This window comes from Lithobates pipiens, unplaced genomic scaffold, assembly GCF_037356315.1.
Source record: "Lithobates pipiens isolate NorthernLeopardFrog02 unplaced genomic scaffold, aLitPip1_a1.2 Scaffold_30, whole genome shotgun sequence".
Taxonomy (NCBI): domain Eukaryota; kingdom Metazoa; phylum Chordata; class Amphibia; order Anura; family Ranidae; genus Lithobates; species Lithobates pipiens.
In genome coordinates, this window is record NW_027507791.1 from 11,038,687 (window position 1) to 11,062,436 (window position 23,750).

Consider the following 23,750-nt stretch of genomic DNA (forward strand, 5'->3'; position numbering starts at 1 on the left):
CTCTCATGAAATGACACTTAAATGTTTTATGCAGAGTTATGTTACAAAATAAATATTAACAACAACTTTATCAGTGCCCTTCAGCACAGCCTCGTCAGTTGCCCGCCATTGCAGGCTCGTCAGTTGCCCGCCATTGCAGGCTCGTCAGTTGCCCGCCATTGCAGGCTCGTCAGTTGCCCGCCATTGCAGGCTCGCCTGGGCAGAGTAAGAGGGAGAGGAGAGCCGCGGGATCACAAAGCGGGATAGCATGCTGGAATATCTTGCATTACAATTTCCTCCGCTCTGCTTACCTTCACACACAGCCCCACCTCCTCTTGACCCCGTGCGTGTGATAGAAGGAATGCATCCCAGCATTGGACCGGCGTTCTGTCTATAACAGGCGTGAGGTCAGTAGGAGGCGGGACTGTGTGTGACTGCGAGCAGAGCGGAGGCAATTGTAATGTAATTTTCTTTTCCTCCATGTTTTCTTAACCCAAGGTGATCGCTGGGAGAACAGCTCCCGATCAACCCTGCCCACCAGCGGTGCTCCCCCTCCCACCCACTCCCAGGCATCTCAGCTCCTTGCCAGCCCTCATTTTCCGAGAAGGCAAGTGGATACAATCTAGTTCATGAGAAATGTGAGATAAGCTATAAAACCTTTTTGATATATTCTAATATGCTGTCCAGTTTTTGAGCGTTTATCTCCTATTGGCCACAGCAGGTGTACAGGCGCAGAGATCTCAAATCCAAATTGGGTAGATTGACACCTTTTTAAAATATGATTGCTCAGCCTAAAGTGTTTTTTGGAAATTTTATCCCCCTCCCCTCCTCCTCCCCTCCTCCTCCCCTCCATTTCCCTGGGAAATGTGGCTTCCCTATCTATTATTAAAATACAGCACTTTATTTATTTATTTTCTCATTTTGCATAAGTGTTGAAATCCATTTTAGATTTTGTGATGCTGATCAGCATTTGTGATTTTATTCTTTCATCCCCTTGGCCAGCTGCTAATGGAACAATCATTGCGCCTAATGTGTAATTATTATTCATAAAATCTTTATGTGATAGATACACAGCTGGCAGACATTGCAAGATTTAAAGCAAAACTTCCTCATAAATTTCATTCTATTTTTAGTGAAATGTGTCGGCACTTCCTGATTCCCTTTCTTTGGGAGCCAGACTGAAATTTTCCACATACAGCTTACTCCACATATTATAATATACAGGAGGGAAAATGTGGTCCCCGCAGATCTTCTACATTTGCCCACTTGCAAAGAAATGAAGGGTCTATAATTATCACAGATGTATTTTAGCTGATAGAGACAGAATATCAACCAAAAAAACACATGATACAAATGTTATAAATTGAGTTGCAGTTCAGTGAGTAAAATAAGTATTTGATCCCCTACCAACCAACAATAATTCTGTCTCCCACAGACTGGCTACAGTATGTGGTACACAGATGAGTCCTGTCAATGTAAGAAGGGGCTTCTTCTTTATGTGTATAAAAGACCCCTGTCCACAGAATCTTTCTTTCATTTAAACCTCACAATCATCGGCAAGACCAAAGAGCTGTCAAAGGATGTCAGGGACAAGATTGTAGACCTACACATGGCTGGAATGGGCTACAAGACCATCGGCAAGAAGCCTGGTGAGAAGGCGACAACTGTTGGAGCAATTATTTGCAAATGGAAGAAATACAAAATAGCCATCAATCACCCTCAGTCTGGAGCTCCATGCAAGATTTCACCTCATGGGGTGAGGATGATCATGAGAAAGGTGAGGAATTGGCCCAGAATTACATTGTAAGAGCTTGTGGATGATCTCAAGGCAGTTGGGACCAGTCACCAAACAAACCATTGCTAACACAATACGCCATCATGGATTTAAATCCTGCAGCACCCGCTAGGTCCCCCTCCTCAGAAGGCACATGTACAGGCCTGTCTAAAGTTTGCCAATAAACATCTCAATGATTCAGAGAAGGATTGGGAGAAAGTGCTGTGGTCGGAGGAGACCAAAATTGAGCTCTTTGGCATTAACTTGACTTGCCATGTTTGGAGGAAGAAAAATGCTGACTATGACCCTAAGAACACCATCCCTACAGTCAAGCATGGAGGTGGAAACATTATGCTTTGGGGCTGTTTCTCTGCTAAAGGTACAGGCTGACTGCCACATAGACGGGGCCATGTTTTGTAAAATCTTGAGAGAATGTTCTTCCCTCAGCCAGAACACTGAAGATGGGTCATGGATGGGTCTTTCAGTATAATGACCCAAAAACATACTGCCAAGGCAGCAAAGGAGTGGCTCAAGAAGAAGCACAATAAGGTTGTGGAGTGGCCTAGCCAGTTTCCAGACCTTAATCCTATAGAAAATTTATGGGGAGAGCTGAAACCGAGTTGCCAAGAGACGGCGAAGAAAAACAAAAATGTATGGTTGGTTTGTTTGTTTGTTTGTTTTTTTTTTTTTTGTTTTTCCCCAGAATCTTGCTTACCTAGGGGTATGATCATGTGTCCCCTGGCATCTCTGCACTGAGAACCAAGCTATCGAACATCACCGAGAAGAGAGCTGCTGACTGTCAATCAGCAGCTCTCTGCTCTGCTGCCCCCCCCCCCCCCCCGACTCAGTGGAGCAGTAGAGGGGTGGGTAGCAGCCGTCTTGGTGGGCTCCCAGTGGCTTGCTGAGATGGGTATCAGTTCAGGCACTTGGCGGATCCGGTCTTTGTCGTGATGACGGGGTGCCTGGACTGGTCTGCGCTCTACTGAAAACGGGTCACAGGAGTGCAAAACGAATTGCACCCATAGGAGCCAAACAAGCTCAGGCTGAAATTCTCCCTTTTTATGGATTCAGAGGAGATCTGTAAAGAGTGGACCAAAATCCCTCCTGAGATAGGTGCAAACCTGGTCACCAACTACGTCTGACCTCTGTGTTTGCCAACAAGGGTTTCTCCACCAAGTACTAAGTCATGTTTTGCTTGGGGATGAAATACTTATTTTTATTCACTGAACGGCAACTACGTTTTTAACATTTGTATTGTGTTTTTTCTGGATTTTTGGTTGATATTCTGTTCCTGTCATTTTAAAATGCCCCTTAGAAAAAAAAAAATCATAGACCCTTCATTTCTTTGTAAATGGGCAAACTTACAAAATCTGTAGGGGATCAAATAATTTTCCTCACTGTATATTCTAGAATAATCCCCCCCCCCCCCCTCCTCGATTTTCTATGGGCAAATCAACAGTGGAGTAATGTAATAGAATATATATATATATATATATATATATATATATATATATATATATATATATATATTCTCTTTTTTCCATAATCGATCAGTTTTATTAGTTTTTTTTTTTTTTTCCGATTAATCAGTTAATAACCTTAATAAAAAGTGTGGTGTATAATTTGGTTAATATATAAAGGTTTAAAAAAAGGCCAATTTATTCTTAAATATCTCTATGCAGTGGTAAATGTAAATAACTATATGGTTAGGGAGCAAAATCTCGAATCCAGTCTGAGAATAACAGACAGAAGAGAGATACTGTATATACTATTAAAGGGTGAATCTGGTAAATATCGTTAGTGGTGTTAAATCGACGTTCATTTTCAACCACAGTGATGAGAAAATTTGGAAATAATAGGAAACTTCCTAGTCAAAGGAATTTTCAGACAGTGCATGTGGTTTTCGTTAAGAAATTACATTCATTTTAAAAACCAGAATGTTAAACAAGTGAAAATTTCAAACATTCTTTCATTTGTCGAACGTACAAAGATTTTTCGTCTGAACATTCTCATCTGAAAATTGATCCATGTGGCCAGCATAAGGCTCGGTGCACACCTATGCCGTTTGCTTTTCATCTGTTTCTACAGTGCTTTTTGCTGTGGGTTCAGTTTTTATGCGCACGTGATTTTGCTGCGATTTGCGTTTTTACATTTATTTTATTTTAATTTATTTTGTTGGGCAGATTAAAAAAACACAAATTGCTGCAAAAACGCATTACATGCTTTTCTGCAGCTTCTCCATTTAAGTATATTGAACCAAAAAAGCACTGTTTTGTGTTTAAAAAAAAAAAAGGGGGGGGTATAAAACGTTTAGTAACATATGGGGGTTAAAAAAAAAACTACTGTAAGGGGTTCATATCTTTTTTTTTTTTTCCTTTTTATTTATTTATTTATTTATTTTTTTCCTTCTGTAGGACTTTGAAAGTAATATTTACAGTAGCGTTTATTTGCTCTCTTGGTACCTAATAAAGGGCTCATTTTTAGTTTAACCCCATTATGTTACTGGCTGATTAATCGATTATGAAAATGGTAATCGATTAATTTTATAATCTATTTAGTTGGCGATTAATCAATTCGTTGTTTCAGCTCTATTCTATAGATTACATTTGAAAAAAGTGAGCGACCAGAATGATACAGCAAAGTAGGAAACATAAAAGACAGGTAATTTAGGGCCTATTCACATAGTTGAGGTGCCAATTACATTTGTTTTAAACCAGCTTCCTTTTTTACAATGCAAAGTTCACATGTGAATTATGGTGCACTATAAGGCATATGTACTGTGGTGCTCTGTATATCTCCATCAGGGTGCCAAAATAAATGGCCACGAAGCACAATACAGTATACCCTTATATTAATGTGCGTTGGGGTAGGACGTGTACATTATTACAGGGCACACAAGTGAATTGATCTAAATATATATTGAGCAAAAAAATAAAAAAAGAATGCACTCCTTGTGGTCAGGAAATATAAAAATACTAAACTTATGATTTGCTGTATGGGTGGGGATATTCCCTAAACCTTAAGGAAGTGAAACATTTTACAATAGTTTAAATGGTAAGGAAATGCCTTGCAATGCAAATCGCTATGTAATTCGGCTCCTGTTTGTATATTCAGGGTTTGATAGCCACTAGGCAGTGAAGTGTTTTTGTAAACCATCCCATATACCCAGCAAAGTGACTGGCCTCAGGTGATACATAGCGATGAAACCAATCCTCCTACATAAGTTGTATCTGCTTATCTGCAGCCTTCTCTTCTTTACATCCGAGTACTGAAATTATATACTTGTCTGAGTGTTTAGAAAAAAAGGGGATAGAGAGTTGGAGTTACACTGCAGCTCGGTGAGATGAGCTCTGAGAGCTGATTGGAGGGAAGAGACACACCCCCTTTCACAGAGTACAGCTGAGACTGTCAATCAGCTGGAGGTCCCTTCTCTGTCACCATTTTATTCTTGGTGTTGGGAAAACTTGTCAGAATTGACTCATGATGGCAGAGGAAGGAAGCAGCCGACAGAAATGACACTTGGTGCTCTAGATTAAGACAAGTACCCACTATAAAGGGATAGGCTTTGTTCCTTGTTAAGATGGCCCCCTGAGCTCCTGTGGAAGTTTGGCATCAAATCGGATGGCTACATTCCCAGTCTGAAGTGATTTGTGCTGATAACAGAGGAACGAGGCAGCAGACAGAAATGACACTTAGTGCTCTGTATTGAGACAAGTACACAAAATTGAGGGATATGCTTTTTTTTTTTTTTTTTTTTTTTTTTTTTTTTTTTTTACAAACCAAAAACACTCATTTTAATATTCAACGCAAACTCCCCCATCCATCTATGTTTCTGTGCTCTCTTTTTTTCTTTATTTTTTAATTACATTTTTTGAGAAATCACTTTGAAGAACGCATTTCTGGCTGTGGCCATCTCTTTAGTAAGGGCAGATGATTCATGTAACCTTTACTTCCTGGTATCGATCTGCCCTTGACTCAAGCATGCATGCAGGAGGGTGTGCTTGGCTGAGGAAATCCCCCTCCTCTCCTCTCCTCCTCTCCTCTCCTCCTGAAGACTCCTGGAATGTATGACATTTGCCTAGGCAAGGAATCGGGAAGTAACTGAAAAAATTTAAAATATCAAGTTTAAAACACACATGTAAATATTATATACTTTCCTATCTTTACTAATGCTAGCAGCACGAGGATTAAAAATGTTGATTGGGAGAGTCAAGTTCCACTTTAACCAATTGCCATCATATGATGTCCTGGTCTTTCAGCTGTGATATCTGATGCATGCAGCTATCATTATATTGTTTTTTTTTTTCTGTCGGCGATTCCCTTCACTGTAAGAACAATCATAGCAGCTGTTGAGCCACTTGATCATTCTTACAGGCAGCGAGAATCCGCTGCCCTCCAGTGCTTATTTCTCCGGGTCGCCCGCACAATCGGCGACCCAGACAAAGAATCCGCCGCTGGCAGAAGTTAGCCATAGAAATTTCCAAGGGACAGATGGTTCCCAGCAATCTCTGACTCTCGGAGGCCAGGGCGGCATAAGTAACCAAAGCCGAGACCTCAGCTAGAAAGCTTCAGATCATTTGTTTATTTTGATCTGATGCTTTCCAGCCCGGAGGAGAGATGTGGGGTCTTGTAGATCCCACATCTCTCCAGAAAGCAGACCGATCACACATCATTCCTATTACAAGGAATGTTTACATTTCTTGTAATAGGAATAAAAGTGATCAAAATTTTTTTTTTTTAAAGGGAAAGTGTAAAAATAAAAAAAAATAACCTTGATGTGCTTCCTGGTATACCATCATACAATGCACCTACTCGTGTTGGTTATTGCGTTGTGTACTGCAGTTGGATTCCAACAGCACCTTCCCAGGTAAAATCATTTGCAGATAGTATGTTCAAATGGTACATGTAAAGCAAAAAGTCAGTTGAAATAACTTGCACAGCCTTCCACAGCCTTCCATCTCACATAGAAATTGGGTATCTTCTCATGAGGTTTCACCTGCTCTGCATTCCCCAGGAATCTTCCTGAAAGGATGGGGATGTCATACACAGTGATGCAAAAGATGCAGGGAAGTTAAGTGTAAATGTATCTTTTGGGCATAAAACCATACTGTCATGCGATTTTTGTCGCTTCTGCATTGTAAGGCAAGGTCTGCTGTAAAGTTTACGTATTGATTTTTCCCAGGTTCAGAGCTCCTGATGCTTTTCTCTTATGTATCACTTCCATTCTACCCTGGATCAGCATGTCCCCCCCCCCCCCCCCCCCTGTCATTTTGCATATATACATCTAGATCTGGATATCTTTTTATTTCAGGGTAAAACAGAATCCATATCGGTCATTAAACTCCTCAGCTGCTTCGATGATCTGGTCGCAGTTGGCACAGTGTCTGGCAGGGTGGCAATTTTCCAGCTGGTGTCCCCTCTACCTGGCAGAAATAAGCAGGTCAGTGGTGCAGCATATACTGGTGTGTGTGTGTCTATCTATCTATCTATCTATCTTATTTATTTATTTTTAAAGTGCACTGCAGCCTCAGAGCTGAAGGCACTGCTTCATTGTGCTGTGACGCTATGGCCACTAGCATTGGGATGCAGTTGAATGTTAAACCCAGTGAAGTTACATACTTGGTAAGGTTGAATAAAGACACCAGTTCAACCTGAGTGAGTGTCTACATTTGTCCCTATCCGTGTATATTGCACACTCACATCAGTCCCTACCCTCGTGCAGCCCACAATCCAAGGTCCCCATTCATATACTAGGGCCAATTTTAGACAGAAGCCAATTAACCTACCAGCCTGTCTTTGGAGTGTAGGAGGAAACCGGAGTAGAGGTCGACCGATATGGGTTTTTCTCTGGCCGATGCCGATATTTAGAAATCATGGCGACCGATGGCCGATTATATGATGCCGATTTTTTTTTTTTTTTTGGGCCGATATGTTAGGCCGATTTTATTTTATTTATTTTTTTTCTTATTTATTATTTTTTTTTTTAATCCCCCTTGATCTAACACACCTTTCCCACTGGGGCGTTTTTCAGGCGCTTTTGGGCTAAAAATAGCACCTGTAAAGTGCCTGCAAAATGGCTCCCCTGCAGTCTGTGTGAAAGACCGAGTGCTTTCACACTGAGGCGATGCGCTGGCAGGATCTTAAAAAAAAAAAAGTCCTGCAAGCAGCACGTTTGGAGTGGTGTATACCGCTCCTCCACCACTCCTCCCCTTTGATATGAATGGGCACCACTGCCGAAGCGCATGCAATGCCATTTGGCAGCAGTGCTTCATGGGCGCATTTAACCTCTTCCTTGGCCGCTAGCTGGGTTATATGTGCCCCACTAGCAGCCAAATAGCGCCGGTAAAATGATGGTAAAGAGCCGCTAAAACTTGCGTTTTACCATCAACGCCTGCCCGCTCCAGTGTGAAAGCAGCCTTCATAAGTGATACAGAAAATTTCTTACATTTAAACATTTATTAAAAAAACAAACCTCCAATCAGTTTACTTGTATGTATGATTTAGATAAAAAAAAAACTATATATTAAATAAAAACAGGTAGTCAAAACTTTTGGACGAAAAAAAAAAAATGGGCTAACTTTACTGTTTTTATTTTATTTTTATTTTTTAAATAGTGTATTTTTTTTCCCAAAAAAATGCATTTGAAAGACCTCTGTGCAAATGCCGTGTGACATAAAATATTGCAACAACCGCTATTTTATTCCCTAGGATCTCTGCTAAAAAAATATATATAATTTTTGGGGGGGGTCTAAGTGATTTTCTGGCAGAAAATACAGGATTTTTACTTTTAAGCAACAATTGTCAGAAAAGATTTAGTCTTTAAATGGTTAAACTGAGAACTTCTACACACAGAGATGACTTCATTCATTCAAGTGTAAACATTGTATCTTTCTGTTCTTTTCTTGGCAGCCTGCCCAGAGAGGAGGAAAGACGTTTCTATGACGACTCAGGCAATTTACATTGACTTCTATTACAGAAGTTATTTCAAAGTCCCCCTGTAGTTCTAAATCGGCTTTTTATCAGCACAATCCGCCGATGACGATTAATTAAAAAGCAGCAAATATCGGCTGGCCGATATATCGGTCGACCTCTAAACTGGAGTACCTGGAGGAAACCCACGCAGGCACAGGGAGAACATGCAAACTCCAGGCAGGTAGTGTCGTGGTTGGGATCCGAACCAGTGACCCTTTTTACTGCTAGTTGAGAGTGCTACTCACTACACCACTGCTACTCAATACACCCAAGTGATTTGGCCTCAGGTGATAGATGAAACAAAATCTCCTAAATAAAATGTACAACAGTCTTTCCCCTGCATCCATTCAAAGTGCAGAATTTACACATGATCTCTTCGCTTTAAAAAGCAGGGGGTGGAGAACGGAAGTTATATCAGTGAGGAGAGCTGATTGGAGGGAAGAGACACACCCCCTTCACACAGCTCACAGTAATAAAGCGCAGGCTGGCAATCTGTTGTGACTCATGCTTATAGCAGAAGAACAAGACCGTGGACAGAAATTACACTTAGTGCTCTGGATTGAGACAAGTACACACTTAAGAGGGTTATGCTTTGTTCATATTGAATACCTGAGGTTTACTACCACTTTAACATGGCAGTTTAGGTGTTACGTTTTAAGGGATTGGCAAGGCTAAAGTTTGAGGGGGTCTGAGGGACTTTTTTTTTTACAGATTTGTTAGCAAGCAATACTTTGCCATAGTTCCAATGGGCAGCCTGTTTGGTCAATAGTGGGGTTCAGGGGGAGTGGCCCCTGATTCCCCAGGAAGCATATACATATCAGAGCTTTGAAATACATATAGATAGTTAAATGTATATATCTCTTATTGCTATCCTCCTCCCCCTTCTTCCTTTTTTTTTTTTCCCTTACCCCAGCACTTGCAGTTTACAAGTGATGGTGGTGGTTGATTGCTCGGTTCTCAGTATTAGAGCTGGCAGGGGATAGATGCTGCATCCACCTAGGTAAGTATGATTTTAAAAAAAAATTAAGATTCCCATACTTCTTCTCTTTTAAGCTGGAACATAGGCACAGATTAAAAGATAGCTGCTCCTTACTCGGTAAGTAATTTAAATACGCTGTTGATAGTGCTTAAACCTCTTCCCTCTGATCTGGTGCATATATGCAAGCTCTCGGCTGGTGGGTTTTGACGCAGAGCAGCCGCATGTATGCGTCTATTTGTAAGCCGTTTACTGCGCTGAAATCGCACTCCCAGCACAACTAGCCTCTAATGGGAAGCTCCTGATGCATACTTGCGATCGGGAGCTTTTCTATCACGTGAAAGCCAAACACAGCAGTCACATGATCAGAATGCACACCTCTGCCTTCTTGCTTTTTTTTTTTTTTTTTTTTTTTTTGTGAGGTCTGTTAGCTACCAAGCTCCTGGAATTGCTGCAGCTTTTGGCAATAGTATGTCACAACGCTGATTTACTGTTTTTTTGCATTGCAGTTACGGAGGTTTGATGTACTTGGCATTCACAAAAGCAGCATCACCGCCCTCGCCTGGAGCCCCAATGGGATGAAATTGTTCTCTGGAGATAATCGAGGGAAGATCATTCAGTCTGATCTGGACTTTGATAAGGTGTGCTCTCACGCTTTTCAAAGAAACAGACATCATGGCTTCTCCCTTTTTTTTTTTTTTTTTTTTTTTTTTTTTATTCCTGTAAACAACTTTTATTTTATTTTTTTCCCCAGGGCTCTTGTAACCCCAGTCTTATACTGGAGGAGCTGTCTTCAATAGTTCAACTAGATTACAGCCAGAAAATCTTGCTTGTGTCCACCACTCAGAGATGTTTGCTCTTCAATACAGAGGAGAAGTCTGTTAAGCAAGTGGGAAACCAGCCTAGAAAATCGTAAGTAGTTCTCCCCATTCAGTAAATCAACTTTGTATAGGATTTGGAATTTTTTTTTTTTTTCCATGAGGAGCCTTCCTTCAATACTCTTTCCTTCGTGATCTGTTGCACATCACTCGAACTGGAGGCACAACTTTAAAAAAAAAAGTGATCTTTCTGTACTTGCTAAATTAATTGCAAGTCTCTCTAGTTGCTCTGTGATACTCTAAGGCAGGCCATACACGGTTTGGATCTTGGTTGGTTCAGCAGAAACCAACCAAGACTCAAACCTTGCATGAGCAGGCCGAATGTACCTAGAGCAACTTGGGTACAACCGGTATGCCAGGTTTTACCTGGAATTATCACTAGTGGCTGCTGGCAACAATCACTGGCTTCCCCTGGTAGGAGTGATTTCCCTCATCAACACTGTTGATGGGGGAATTTGAGCCAAACCACAGGTTGCAGGAAAGAAATTCACTCTGTGTATGATAGTCAGCCTTACCTCTGCCATACTGCATGGCTGGGATTGTGACCCAAGACTGCTGAAGATCTGCAAGTTCTTGTATAACCTTCCTAGCTCCACCCTGCTTAATGAACTGATTGAGCATCTCTCTGCTTATTGTCTGGCAAGCAGCAGATGATGTAGGAGACTGCAGGGCTTTGTCACTCTTGCTATACTGAATGACTGAGGTTTATGAAACCCAAGACAAGGTGATACATTAAATATGATTTTACTGGTAAATTATAAAGAAGTATTAAACCCTCAGTATTGTATCTAGTTTAACACCTTGAGCACAATAAAATAAACATTCCCCAGTAAACTATTTGTTAAATTCTTACTCCAGCACTTGTAGTATACAACTTTTACTGCTGCAGTCTCCTGCTCTCTGTGCTGCTTCCCTGGACTTCCAGTCTTCACAAGAAGGAGTTAACAGTGGACTGTAAACCGAAAAGTTTGACTCTAAGGCTGAGTTGACACTATTGTGAATTGGATGCGGGTTCTCCCGCATCCAATTTGCAATAGCAGGAGTTTTTGACCGGCTCTCTATGGAGCCGGTTCACATATCTCTGCTGCAAATTTGTCTTTTAACATTTTTTTTTTTTTTTTTTAAACCTTTTATCAGTACATTTTTTTAGCAATAATAAAAGAACCCCAAAACAACTCCTGCACAATCGCCTGTTCAAACAGAACCAAAGTTGGTGCATAATGGGTATCCCCATAAAAAAACCTTTCATAAACTCTCTTATAGCCGTTTTGATGGGGAGGGGTGTAGCTTAACGCGTTTCCCAGATTGCAAAGTTCCGCTTCCTCAGGTGCAGCGGGGGGTCAATACCTTTTCACAGGAATAGGGAAGAAATGCAATGGGTCCCCAGATGGCAGCCCAGGTAAGGGCTAAGATCCCTTTCACACTGGAGGCGTTTTTCAGGTGCTTTAGCGCTAAAAATAGTGCCTGAAAAAAGCCACACCTGCAATCCCAGTGTGAAAGCCCGAGTACTTTGACACTGGAGCGGTGCGCTGGCAGGACGTACAAAAAAAAGTCCTTCAAGAAGCTTCTTTGAGTCACTTTAGGAGTGATGTATACAATGCTCCTAAAACACCGCTGGCCATTGAAATTCAATGGGCAGCGGTGCTTTGCGGGCGCTTTTAAACCTTTATTCAGCCACTAGCAGGGGTTAAATGCGCCTAGCTAGTGCCCAAAAAGCACAGCAAAAATGACGGTAAAGCGCCCGTTAATACTAGCATCGCTTTACCGCCGATGCCTGGGCACTGGCAGTGTGAAAGGTCTCTAAGAGGGAAGGAAACCCCCCTCCAAAAAAGAGAACAGACACACCTTCAAGAGCACTGCAAGCACACTCAACACCCAAGATTGGCAGAGTATAGTGGTGAGCATCTGTCCGGCCAACAAATATTGCATCTCCCAGGCCAGTCTGAGGTCTTTTTATTTTTTTTAAAGGTGGCAGAGAATGTTTGGTATAGTACTGAATAGCCTCAAGTTATTATAGTAAGCTTCTGTTGCAGATATGGAGGCGTATGGTCAGGAAAGTGTTGTGACAGTGCTTGGTGCACTGTCAAAGTTGCGCGTTGCCTAACAGTGGCCAGTGCGATCTGGGGTCTGTTAGAATGGACGAGCAGGGGAGTGCCTTGCCATCTTACACTACTGGGCTGTGTGTTTCTGTTGATGCACACACTGTAGGGGAGACACAGCTTTATTCCCTGCATACAAGGGTTGGCTTCATGGGATGGAGAAAGAAACCACCTTGAAACGGTAAACCCGGGGGAACAGCCATGGCACTGGCTTAAACTGGAAAATAGTCAAGGGTCAAAAGATGAAGAAGCTACATACTCAGTAGGCCTCTTGCACACTGCTGCATATAGCTTTGTTTTTTATTTTATTTCTTTTTACACCCCAATTTTTTCAAGGCATGTAAACATGTACTAGGTATAGATGACTGTTCGAATCTCGGCTAGTTCAGCAGGAACCGGCCGAGATTTTTACCATGTATTGGCAAGCTGAATGTACAACCAGCCCGCCAGATTTTAAATGATCGCTGGCAGCTGTTCTAGCCATTAGCAATAATCACTGTGTTCTCCTGATGGGGATGTTTTTTGTTTGTTTTTTTGTTGTTTTTTTAAATCTGGTGATTGTTTTATTTATTTATTTTAAGAAATGGCCGATATGGAGCCTGTTTCTTACCTGGGCTCTGCAAACAAAGCGACCTAACATTATTTGCTGCAAGACCAGGGCTCCGACTCTGGAAGGCTGATGTCCAAGGATCCGTTCAGTCTACCTTTATATTAAAGGACATTTTATCTCATGGACTGGTATCCTTTGAGCTGTATCCTCGGGCGGAGACGACGAACCAGGACAGCTATAAACTCTGTGAGAAGCACCTGGGCCTCGTGTCGTGTTTTCTGCATGAAGGATGGGCTCTGAGCTGGGACGAGTACAGCATCTACATCATCGACACTATCAATCAGGTATCAACTTAGTATGCTTGGAGATGAATGGAATGAACTGTGTGGATTGGGACCCCAGTTAAATGGACCTAATTGCAGAACTGCAATTGTCAAATAATATGATTTTTTTACTTGTATTTAAAGTCTACGTCTAAAGTCTATGTAAACCCTAGAATCAAGATTCTTCTTCTTCCTCAACCCTGGTCTCTTAAATATGCCATTGAAAGTGTCTAGTTACAGCTGTCCAAAAAAAAAAGCTGCTGATCCTGCCAGAAATCTAGTGTTGTCCTGTGCAGTGTTATTTCAGGCTGACTTGACATCCCTTCTCAGGGGACCTCTGTAAACTTAATAAGAACCCCCCCCCCCCCCTATGGTATTGAGATGAGGGGAAAAAAAAAAGTTATCGACACTTGGCTACAAGAAACTTTGATATAAGCGCTCCTCATTCTTCTCATAATCCTCATTTAAGGCTGTCATCGGAGGTCTGGAAAGCGCTGGCGATATTGTTTCTGTCTCGTGTGTAAACAATGAAATCTTCCTCCTGAAAGGGGACCGAGAGATCATTAGAATATCTGACATGCCGGAGGGGGCTGTTTCTGGTACGTAGGTGCATTTTATTTTACTCTCATGTCCGTAATATTTGATTATGAGAGCTCCGCACATGATTTGAGCTTGTTTTGAATGCAATGTGATATATATTTAATATATATACGTGTGTGTGTGTGTGTGTATATAGTCTGTAATTAATTTCAGTTTATTTTAAAGCTGTAGTAAACCAATGCAGAATCAATGGAAAAGGAAAAACACCTGTAAGACAATTACATCATAACACATTCGAAAATTCTTATGTTAGAACAAAGCCCTTCCAGTGGAGGGCAGTCACTGATAAGAGGGTTGACATCTCAACCCCCCAATACCCCCCCCCCCCCCCCCCGGGCTTTTCTTCCAGGTTTGTGGGCTCCAGCGCTGTAAGTGGTTGAAGCCGAACTGATGTGGGACACACATGCGTGCGGGAGCCCTCCATTCTGGCAAGAAGCTCTGAAGGTCCAGCACGGTATGCCAGACCTTCAGAGCTCATGCACCCCTGATGTCAGAGGCTGCATACAGGGTGAATATCTCCTAAACTGTGCACGTTTAGGTTATATACATTTTACCTACAGGTAAGCCTGATTATAGGTTTACCTGTAGGTAAAAATAACAAAGTGGACTTTACTACTGCTTTTAAGAAAAACAATGGCAATTAATTGATGAAGTTATTTCATCACAAGAGTGCTAACAAGCCCCCTATGCGATGGCTATGGGCAGTGACAGATTTTCTAGAAAGACATCAGGGCTCTGTTAGACCCCCAATGCCTCTATTGTCCACCAAAGCTGCTAATCAAGCTAGGAAATGACCACTCGGAAACCAGAAGTAAGTAAATACTTTTGTGGCTTCTTGGTTCATTTGACACAGAGGAGATGGGGGGGGGGGGGGGAATAGATGCTCGTCATTCTCCTCTGTTTAGAGATTCTAGGTGTTTACCTTGGTCCCTTGCTTCCCGGAAGAACAGGGAGGCTGGTACCTTCTCCAACTTGAAATTGATCACTTTTACTGGACAGCCAAACGTCGGCTTTAAAGAAGCTGTAGCCATGATCTTGGTATACCCACTTGCTGACAGGGTGTATATATACGTACAGCAATCAGCAAGTAGTTTAAAGAACTCAACGCTAAAATAATAAATATGATACCCAGAGGTAGTCAATTTTGTTCTTTTAAGTATCTTTCACTGCAATATCTTCTAATCCTGTGCTGTCCTCTGCAGAAAGTGCACTTGGCCACTAGCTTGAACTCTACTTCTGCAAGCACAGGCTTTCATGGATGCACCCCCCTGGTGTTTCCACAGTTGTCCAGTAGGATTGAGGTCAGGGCTCTGTGTAGTTCCTTCTCGCCAAACCTATTAAACATGTATTTTTTTTTTTTTTTTTTATGGGGGTCACTTTGTACACAGGAGCACAGTCATGATGGATCGGATAATGGTCTGCCACAAACTGTTACAAGGGTAGAAGCAGGCAATTGTTGAAAACACATGCTAAACACAGGCCCACATGCCGAATCTGGCCCTTCAGGCCCTGTCATGAGGCCCTTCCACTCAGTTTTGCAGCTGGAACAAGGCGGAACTACATTCTGCCACCTCTGGCTCTCACCCTCCACTCCTGATCCCTGCTGGCACTTGTAAACACAGATGCCTTTTGTGTGCACAAGGGACAGCTTTGCTCAACGGCTCCTGGATGTAACAGATCCTTGCGTACACACAAAAACAACAAAGAAAAATTCCCAGCTCGCTAACAAACCGAATTGTCCTGTCTAACTGTTCACATTAAAACCTAGGGTGCCACTGCACGGCACCCTAGTGTACTGCAGTCTTAACACTCTCATTTTTTGAGAGCCTCCAAAGTTGGAGCACATATCTAATACTGGATAGATTGAGGGAAGGTATGCCTGGAGAGAACCCACCCCTCCTTAAAGGTATAGGAACACACTGGACACCCAGCAATAGCACAATGACGGTGAAGGTGTCCAGTGCGCCCCCTCACCAAACTAAGAGTACAAATAAACACCAATTGCCCCAACCTACAACTGGCCTCTGCAGCAAGGAGCCCATGGAAGGGTGACACATGGCAAAAAAACACCAAAGAAAAATTCCCAGCTCAGTTACCAGCCTTCAACAAACCAAATTGACCTGTCTAAGCGTTAACGTTAAAACCAGGGGTTTCATTTCCACACATTTACAAATGTATGCGTAAGTTGGAGCCACAAATCTCTGTACACTCATGATGCAGCATTGCGGGGACAGATATCCAGAGGGCTAGAACAGGCACGCTGCCTACACAAGGAGTTTAAAGTAGAACAATAGGCAAAACTTTCTCTCTTTTTTTTTTTTTTTTTTTTTTTTTTCATTTTGGATAGAGTAAGGAACCTCTGTAAAGTTTTTTTTTTTTTTTTTTTTTTTTTTTTTTTTTTTTTTTTTTACCTTCACTTCCTGTCCCATAGCCAGATAGGAAGGGAGAGGAAATGTCTTCAAATGAAGAGAATCTCTTGGGGACCCCCAGGTCACCAGAACTAGTGTACCCATTGGAAGATTTCTCCTCCCCCTTTTTTTTTTTTTTCTGGGGACAACCCAAAATTTGGGTTTTTTTCTTTTACGTTCACTTTCAATGATAATGGTAAACAGGACAAATGGAGAGGGTGAGTCTCCTTAACAGGGACACGCAGCAATAAAAACTGACACGGGGTTCTAATCCATCTATCCAAAAAATAAAAGTTTTGCCTTTTAGATATACTTTAACAGAGCTGGGCCAGGTAGGGGAGAGAGATGTTGCACCCCTGAATCCTGAATGTAGCGCACCCCAGATACAACCGGCCTTTTTTAGGTCAACCACACTCCTGATGCAGCCCGTAATGAAATTGCGTTTGAAACCTCAGGTCTCTTTAGGCTATAGAAATAACATTACACATCACCTGAAGGTGGGGATGCAAGATAAAGCAGGCTTTCCATTTTCAGGCAACATCCATATTATGTTTTCTGTTCTTCATCCAATTCTCTATTCCTTTTGAAAGTGCTTATAATTCTACAAATCATTTTGTCTTTTATAGCTGACATACATAGCCCCTTCCGTGTGCCTGCCAAACACTCAAAGCTTGAGGTCGACACCCATAATCGCTCAGCGTCTGCTTCAACAATGGACCAGAGGCCTGCTGCCCAGACAGTGCATACAGAGAGGATCCAGCTGTGCCCTTTGGAGACTGAAGAAGATGGGCAAGAGTCCGGGATGGAGCTTAAAGTCCGCAGAAGCTCTCTACCTGTAGAGGTGACTAGGGGAACACAGAATCCTCTGGATTGTGATTACAGCCTGACAGAACAGGATCCCCGCTCTCCCTGTAACATGGTACGAACACAGCGGTCTTTGTCGCAGAGGTTCAGCACTATCAGCAATGAGGAATTTGACCAAGTGGAGGTGAAGTCCATTAGAGTGAAGAAGAAGAGAAAGAAAACACAAGGTAAAGTAGACTGGTGATGTGCAAGCAACAGTCACCTTAAAGTGGTTGTAAACCCTTACAAACCACTTTGATCTACAGGTAAGCCTAGATTACGGCTTACCTGTAGTTCCAAGAAATCTCTCCTAAACCTACACGGTTTAGGAGATATTTACTAAAAGACAGTCACAGCTGTCTACGGCGCATGCTGTCTACTATCGCCGTTAGCAGCATGTTGCTGCTAACGGCGATATGCCGTTAGTTCCAGAAATGTCGAACAAAGAAAACGAAAGTCCACCGCTCCAGGCCACTCCACTGGCAGGCTACCAACTCTCCAGACAGGTGGGGGTTCCAGGTGCAGGCTGATTGCACAAACCAAGTATACAGGAAACGAACAAAACTCTGGACAGCCGCACTCCGGATTAGGTGAAAAATGAAAATGCCTTTATTTCTTCAAGTGAAAAAACTCCACACGAAACATCACAGCAAAGGGAAAAAACATAGAACCAAATAACTGACGCGTTTCACGCTAAAACCAGAGCTATGAGTAAGCGTCAGATATTTTGTTCTATGTTTTTTCCCTTTGCTGTGATGTTTCGTGTGGAGTTTTTTCACTTGAAGAAATAAAGGCATTTTCATTTTTCACCTAATCCGGAGTGCGGCTGTCCAGAGTTTTGTTTGTTTCCGATATGCCGTTAGTGGCGGCTCCCATGCGCATGCTTGGGGGAATCCAAATCGGCTGCCTCATGCATCACCCTTTCCTGCAGACTTCAGAGTTGGTTTACCAACACTGCTTGCTGGCGCATTCTGTTGTATTCACCAGTCAAACTGTGATGCTGTTGCAGTGTGCACACATCCATGGGATGTTCATAAAAGATGGTACAGGATGTGCACTGGGAAAGAGCAGAAAATATGAGGGGGAAACTATATTTTTAACAACCAAATTGCAGTTGTGTATTGCTTTCAGTGTTAATGCTAAATGTTTAGATCCAGCTTAGACAAATGTAAGCATGTATGTGGCATACCTGTGGGATCCCTGGAGAAGATGGAAACCACTGTGGTAGGCACTGCTACTACAGTGATCTTCATTAACTTCTGGGTCCCTTCCTAAGTAACTGTCCTGCGTTTTGAACACAGGAGGTCACTCACTCAGCATGGGCACCTTTTAAGAGAACCTTTTGCACTCTCCCAATTAATGCAAAGCGTTCGTTGATTGCGCAAGGTATAGATTGTGATCTCACAATCTCTACCGCATCCAATCAGGGAAACGTTGCATTTACTGAGAAAACTCAAAGTTCTCTTTTGAGGGGCACCTGTGCAAAGTGAGCGACCTCTGTTCACCTAGTAGTAGAGCGGCTGCTCTAGCGGCAATCCCTGTAGTAACGTTGCGTCTTACAGTGATTTACAGTTTGCACAGGTATGGCACATACAGGCTTATATTGGTCCAAGCTGGACCAGTGTAACGATGCAAAAATAGGAATGCTTACATTTTAGGTTTTAAGGTTTTTGTGAGAGTTTAGTGCCAGTAAAAAATGGCATGCAGCTTTTGTTTCTGTGTCTGTGTGTGCGTGTGCGTGTGTGTGTTTAATTCTATTTATCCCTGTGCATCTAACTGTGTTTTGGCCTCATCTTGAGCTGAAATGAAAGCATTCCGTTGCATGAAAGCATTGTGGTCGGTCAGTATGATGTAGCAGAGGCCCAGGCATACCATACAACTGTCCCTTTTGTTCAGCCCTGAATTGGATTTTATTCATAATTGGGGAAAGGGGCAACTGAAAATGATGGTTTATTATTTAATTTAATTTTTTTTTCTGTCCCGACAAACTGAGGATAATCTCCCCAACGGGGTCACATGACACAACAAAAACCTGACTGATTCTTTAGCCCTTCCCCACTCTATTTAAAAATAGTTTTGGCTAGAGTTGGGCTTTAAAATTAACCTGTTTCCAATTAAGAATGCCATGTAAAGGTGTTACGTGTTTTTCTTTGCATTTACAGTTGGCAACAGGGTTGCGTTAACCCCTTGGTGCCGACGTAACACAAATATGCAGCCCCACGGGCCTGAGCTTTTATTCCTTGGGGCCACATATTTGTGTATCTCACTTTTGTGCTGGGAGTACGTAGTACGGCGTGCTCCCAGCACAGAGACCGGGGTCTCACTGAGACCCCTGGGCGCCGTTCCAATGATTGGGACCCGGAACGTCCGATATCCGATTAGCCAATCAAAAGCTATCATATTGATCAGTCACTGATAACTAAATTGGGGCCCCAATCTACTTTCCGCATGACAAACTACTTGTTCTGATAAAAAAAATTATCAACCCTTAATTTTTTACTTTTTACTTTTTTTACTTTATTTTTTTTTTTTTTTTTTTTTTTTTTTTTGACAGAGGTTCTTTTAGGAATGTCTGTGGCTTTAAAAAAAAAAAAAAAAAAAAAAAAAAAAGTATTTTATAGCAATTTAAACTTTTTAATTGTTTGTGACATCATGCTGTTTATCTCCAACACCCCTCCCTGCCAGTCACCACACCCAGGGACCAGCAGGGAGGGGAGAAGACTGTGCAGTGTAATGAGCACTGATTGGGTGCTCGTCAGGAAAGGGGAGTGTCGAGGGCTCAACGTTCAGCAGAAGCACATCTGCTGAGCCAGTAAATGGGGCGCCCACCCCAATGAAGGAAAAGGAAAAAAAACACGCAATACCTTCAGGTTACCCTCGCACACAGAATCACTTGGGTGCTCAGTACAAGCGCATGCTGAGCTGCCAAATCAAGCTCCTCTGGTGTTTTCTCAGTTGGGCCCCGTTAACACCTGGGCATTTTGGAATCAAGGCAGAATCGCTGTAGTTCTGTCTTCAATCTCAAAACGCACTACAATCATAAAACGCAGGTTCAGGTGTCATGTTCAATGGCACCTTAAAACGTGGTGTGGTTTGGTCTTGATTTTCATGTGATTTACAGTGTGGCCAATCGCTTCGCTTGAAGCTTGTCGCCCCAAAAAAGGAGCAGGAGCTTCTTTTGGGAGACGAGCTTCAAGCGATGCAATTGCAGAGCAATAAATTGCTCAACAATCGCATCAAAACGACGCCACATTTTTAGGTGCCATTGAAAATAATGGCACATGGACCTGCGGTTTGTGATTGTAGTGCGTTTGTGATCCCAAAACGTCTGCTTTCCGCAGCAGTGCTAAATGTGAAAAAGAAACCCCTCCTGCCCAGCACTCGGCGCTGCATGTCCAAGCGATTATGATTTGCACGTTCTTGTGTTAAGTGGTGGAAGTATCGAAACAGTGGTAATCGCGCCCCAAATGGCAGTGAAGGGGGTGGAGGTGGCATGGACTGTATCAGTGTGCTGTTAATGAATTCTATTTTAATAGTGAAAATTTTATCGAGGGCAAAGTCTTGCAGGGGTACGTTTTACCCCAAACTCGCTCAAGAGTACAGCTATGCCTTTTGACATTTCCAATGTCGTCTGTTTCTTTGGATTGTAGCGGTTGGGTCAAGTCTGTGTGTCCTGGGAGAACGGGACAAGCTGTTTTAGACAGAAGTGGCCAGGTCAGGGCAAGATGGGGTAACTGTGCTGGTTGGAGGCTTATGGGGTTGGCATTTTTTTTTTTTTTTTTTTTTTTTTTTTTTTTTTTTATGGATAACTGCCATTTCTAAAAAAATTCTTTGAAGTTTTTATGTTATGGGATCATTTGATCGTAATATTTTATTAGTGGAATTCATTTATTAAGTGTCATAATCTTTATACACCAAAAGGTGGTGATGTTGCTCTGAGTGAAACTCTTGTGTCAGAATTGTATAGTATCAAAGCTACCAGTTAAAGCTGAGTACCACCCGAAAATGGAACTTCCACTGATCTGCTACCCCCTCCCCTTCCCCACCCCCCTCCGCTGCCAAATTTGGCACCTTTCAGGGGGAGGGTGGAACAAGTACCGGTTTTTGACAGGTACCCTTCCCCACTTCCAGGAGGTGGCGCCATCCCTCGGAAGTATGGCCCCTCTTCTCCTTTCCCTGCCGCTGAGCCAATTAGAAAGCACTAACCACTTGGCCTCTGTGCTACCCAGTACGTTACTAAAGGTATTCCCATTGGAGATGAGGAGGTCCTGATTTAGTAATATAGAGCTTTAGCTAGCCCTCATTTAGAACATGGTGCCCAGTTCCAGAGACCTCCCCTACAAGAAAAGATATTAAGATGATTTCAGAGATAAGCAACAAAAATGATGAAATCTGAAAGATGAAGCCTACCGGGAGCAACTGCAGGAACATAATATGCCCAGCCTGGAGGGATGACATTAAAGGGGGGGGGGGGGGGGGCAGACATGATTAAAACCTTTTAAATAGGGCTGTGAAAAAGGTTAAGCAGGCAGTATTTTCAGTGTGAAACTAAGATTACACAGAAGTATTGCTAGCCCCAACCTTTATGCCCAGTGTCTTCCTCCTGCTACAAGACTTCTGCCAACCCCTGTAGACCAGCAGAGGAGACAAAGAACAGTCTCACCCACCATAGCCAAGCAGGCCTCCCCACCAGATCTTGGCAGGAGGGGAGTTAATATAGAATATCAAAGTATCTCTTAGAAATGGGACGTTTAAAAGGCAACCAAAGAAAACCAAAAATATTAGTTTCCTTCACTTGGGTTCAGGTACCCCACTCCAGTGTGTGCAGCAGTACGGTTTTTTCCCTTACCTTGATTAGGCGCAGGAATACTTTCTTATACTTATCCTCTCTTTAGCTATTGGGTTGTTACACCACCTTTAGGAGAGGACTAGGCATAACATGCAATGAAAACTCAGAACTTCTAGTTCCGCCCAAGGGGCGGTCCCTTGGGTATCAACCCCTCAGCCTGCCATGCAGCTTCAGTTTTGTTTTGCCTAGGGAAGGAGAAGGACCTAGGAACCCTGCAGGCCCATCGGTCCATGTTTTTTTTTCTGCAGAAGCTTTGCTTTTTGCGCAAGACTACAGATCCTGGATCTGCTATCAACAGCTGGCTGGGTGACAGGCTGGATACCCTTATCCTTGTAGTCTTCCCAGCCTGGGCAACGAGCGTGTGCAGACCACAGCTACGCGCCGGGTCGGTCACAACGTACCTCAGCTCCAGAGGTGGTCGGTGAGCGTTAATGCTCCGGGGCACACATATGACTGGGCTACTGATGTCTGCATCACAGTGTGCCAGGCCAACAGCCACCCCGTACTGATCGGCGAGTGGGTCTGTGTTGGAATGTCTCCCAGCTCTGCAGGACTGGTAAGTACAGCTCTCCCTGCCTCGGTGGGGCTGAGCAGCTGGGCATTCCCTGGGAGGTCGATTTGGGGATGCCTCACCTCCCTCTCTTCTTTCCATGTCCCTATCTTCCCTCCCCCCCCCCCCCCCTGTGGGGCATGCTGCATGAGGCTGCTGAGCAGTGTGTGTGTCAGATGCAGAGGCTTTCCGGGGGGGGGGGTAGGGGCTCTCACCTGGGGGGGGGGGGTCTGCGCTGGCTGGCTGTGCCCTGATGTGTGTGATTCTCTCCCTGGGGGGTGCCTTGCCTGGTGGCTGTGCCTGTCGATCTCTGCAGCGCTGCCAATTCTCTGCCACTGTCCCTTATGGTATACAGTGGTTGGTGGCAATCTTAGGTGAGGGCAAGGAGCAGCATGCTTTCCTGTAGCTCGGCGGCCATTTTCCCTGCGGTTAATGTCCTTTATACTGGACGCTCGGCTGCCATTTTCTTGGAGCCTGAACACATTGTGGATCAGTTCAGCGCCATAGGCAGCAGCTCTAGACAGCGCAGTGTGATCTCCTATGCACCTGGGAACTGACAAGGGACACAGGCACTACTAGCTGAACAGCGCAGAACCAATCAGAGTCCTGCGGGAAAGAGCCTCTCAGCCAGCAGCAGTTAGGAGGGTGGGACCATCACTGTCCGAAGTCCCCATCAGGTGGCAGACAGGGTAGGGTCAGCATTGCTTCAGAAACTGGTGTTTCTTCACCAGAAATCCAGGCAATTGCAACCGGTTCACCTGCAGACTGTGCAGTGCCTCTGGACACTTTGTCGGCGGTCCTCAATTAGTTCGTAGCCAAGATGGAGGCGGTGCGTGGGCGCAAAGGTGGTAAAAAGTGAAAGTGCAGAGGTTCAGAATGGAATCCGTTCGCTCAGTAGTCGCTGCACTCCATCAAGGGGACTCCCTGGCATCCTTGGACATCCAGGATG

General features: G+C 43.3%; 1 protein-coding gene across 1 annotated transcript in view; it reads left to right on the forward strand.

The window, feature by feature from the left end:
- The window catches only part of TECPR2 (tectonin beta-propeller repeat containing 2), a 127,834-nt gene that overhangs the window by 18,087 nt on the left and 85,997 nt on the right, over positions 1–23,750 (forward strand). The window contains exons 3-8 of the mRNA XM_077463702.1: positions 7,065–7,193; positions 10,211–10,342; positions 10,456–10,613; positions 13,260–13,572; positions 14,021–14,150; positions 17,186–17,590. Of these exons, the coding sequence (XP_077319828.1) occupies positions 7,065–7,193; positions 10,211–10,342; positions 10,456–10,613; positions 13,260–13,572; positions 14,021–14,150; positions 17,186–17,590 (1,267 nt within the window). The remainder of the gene's footprint in view (positions 1–7,064; positions 7,194–10,210; positions 10,343–10,455; positions 10,614–13,259; positions 13,573–14,020; positions 14,151–17,185; positions 17,591–23,750) is intronic.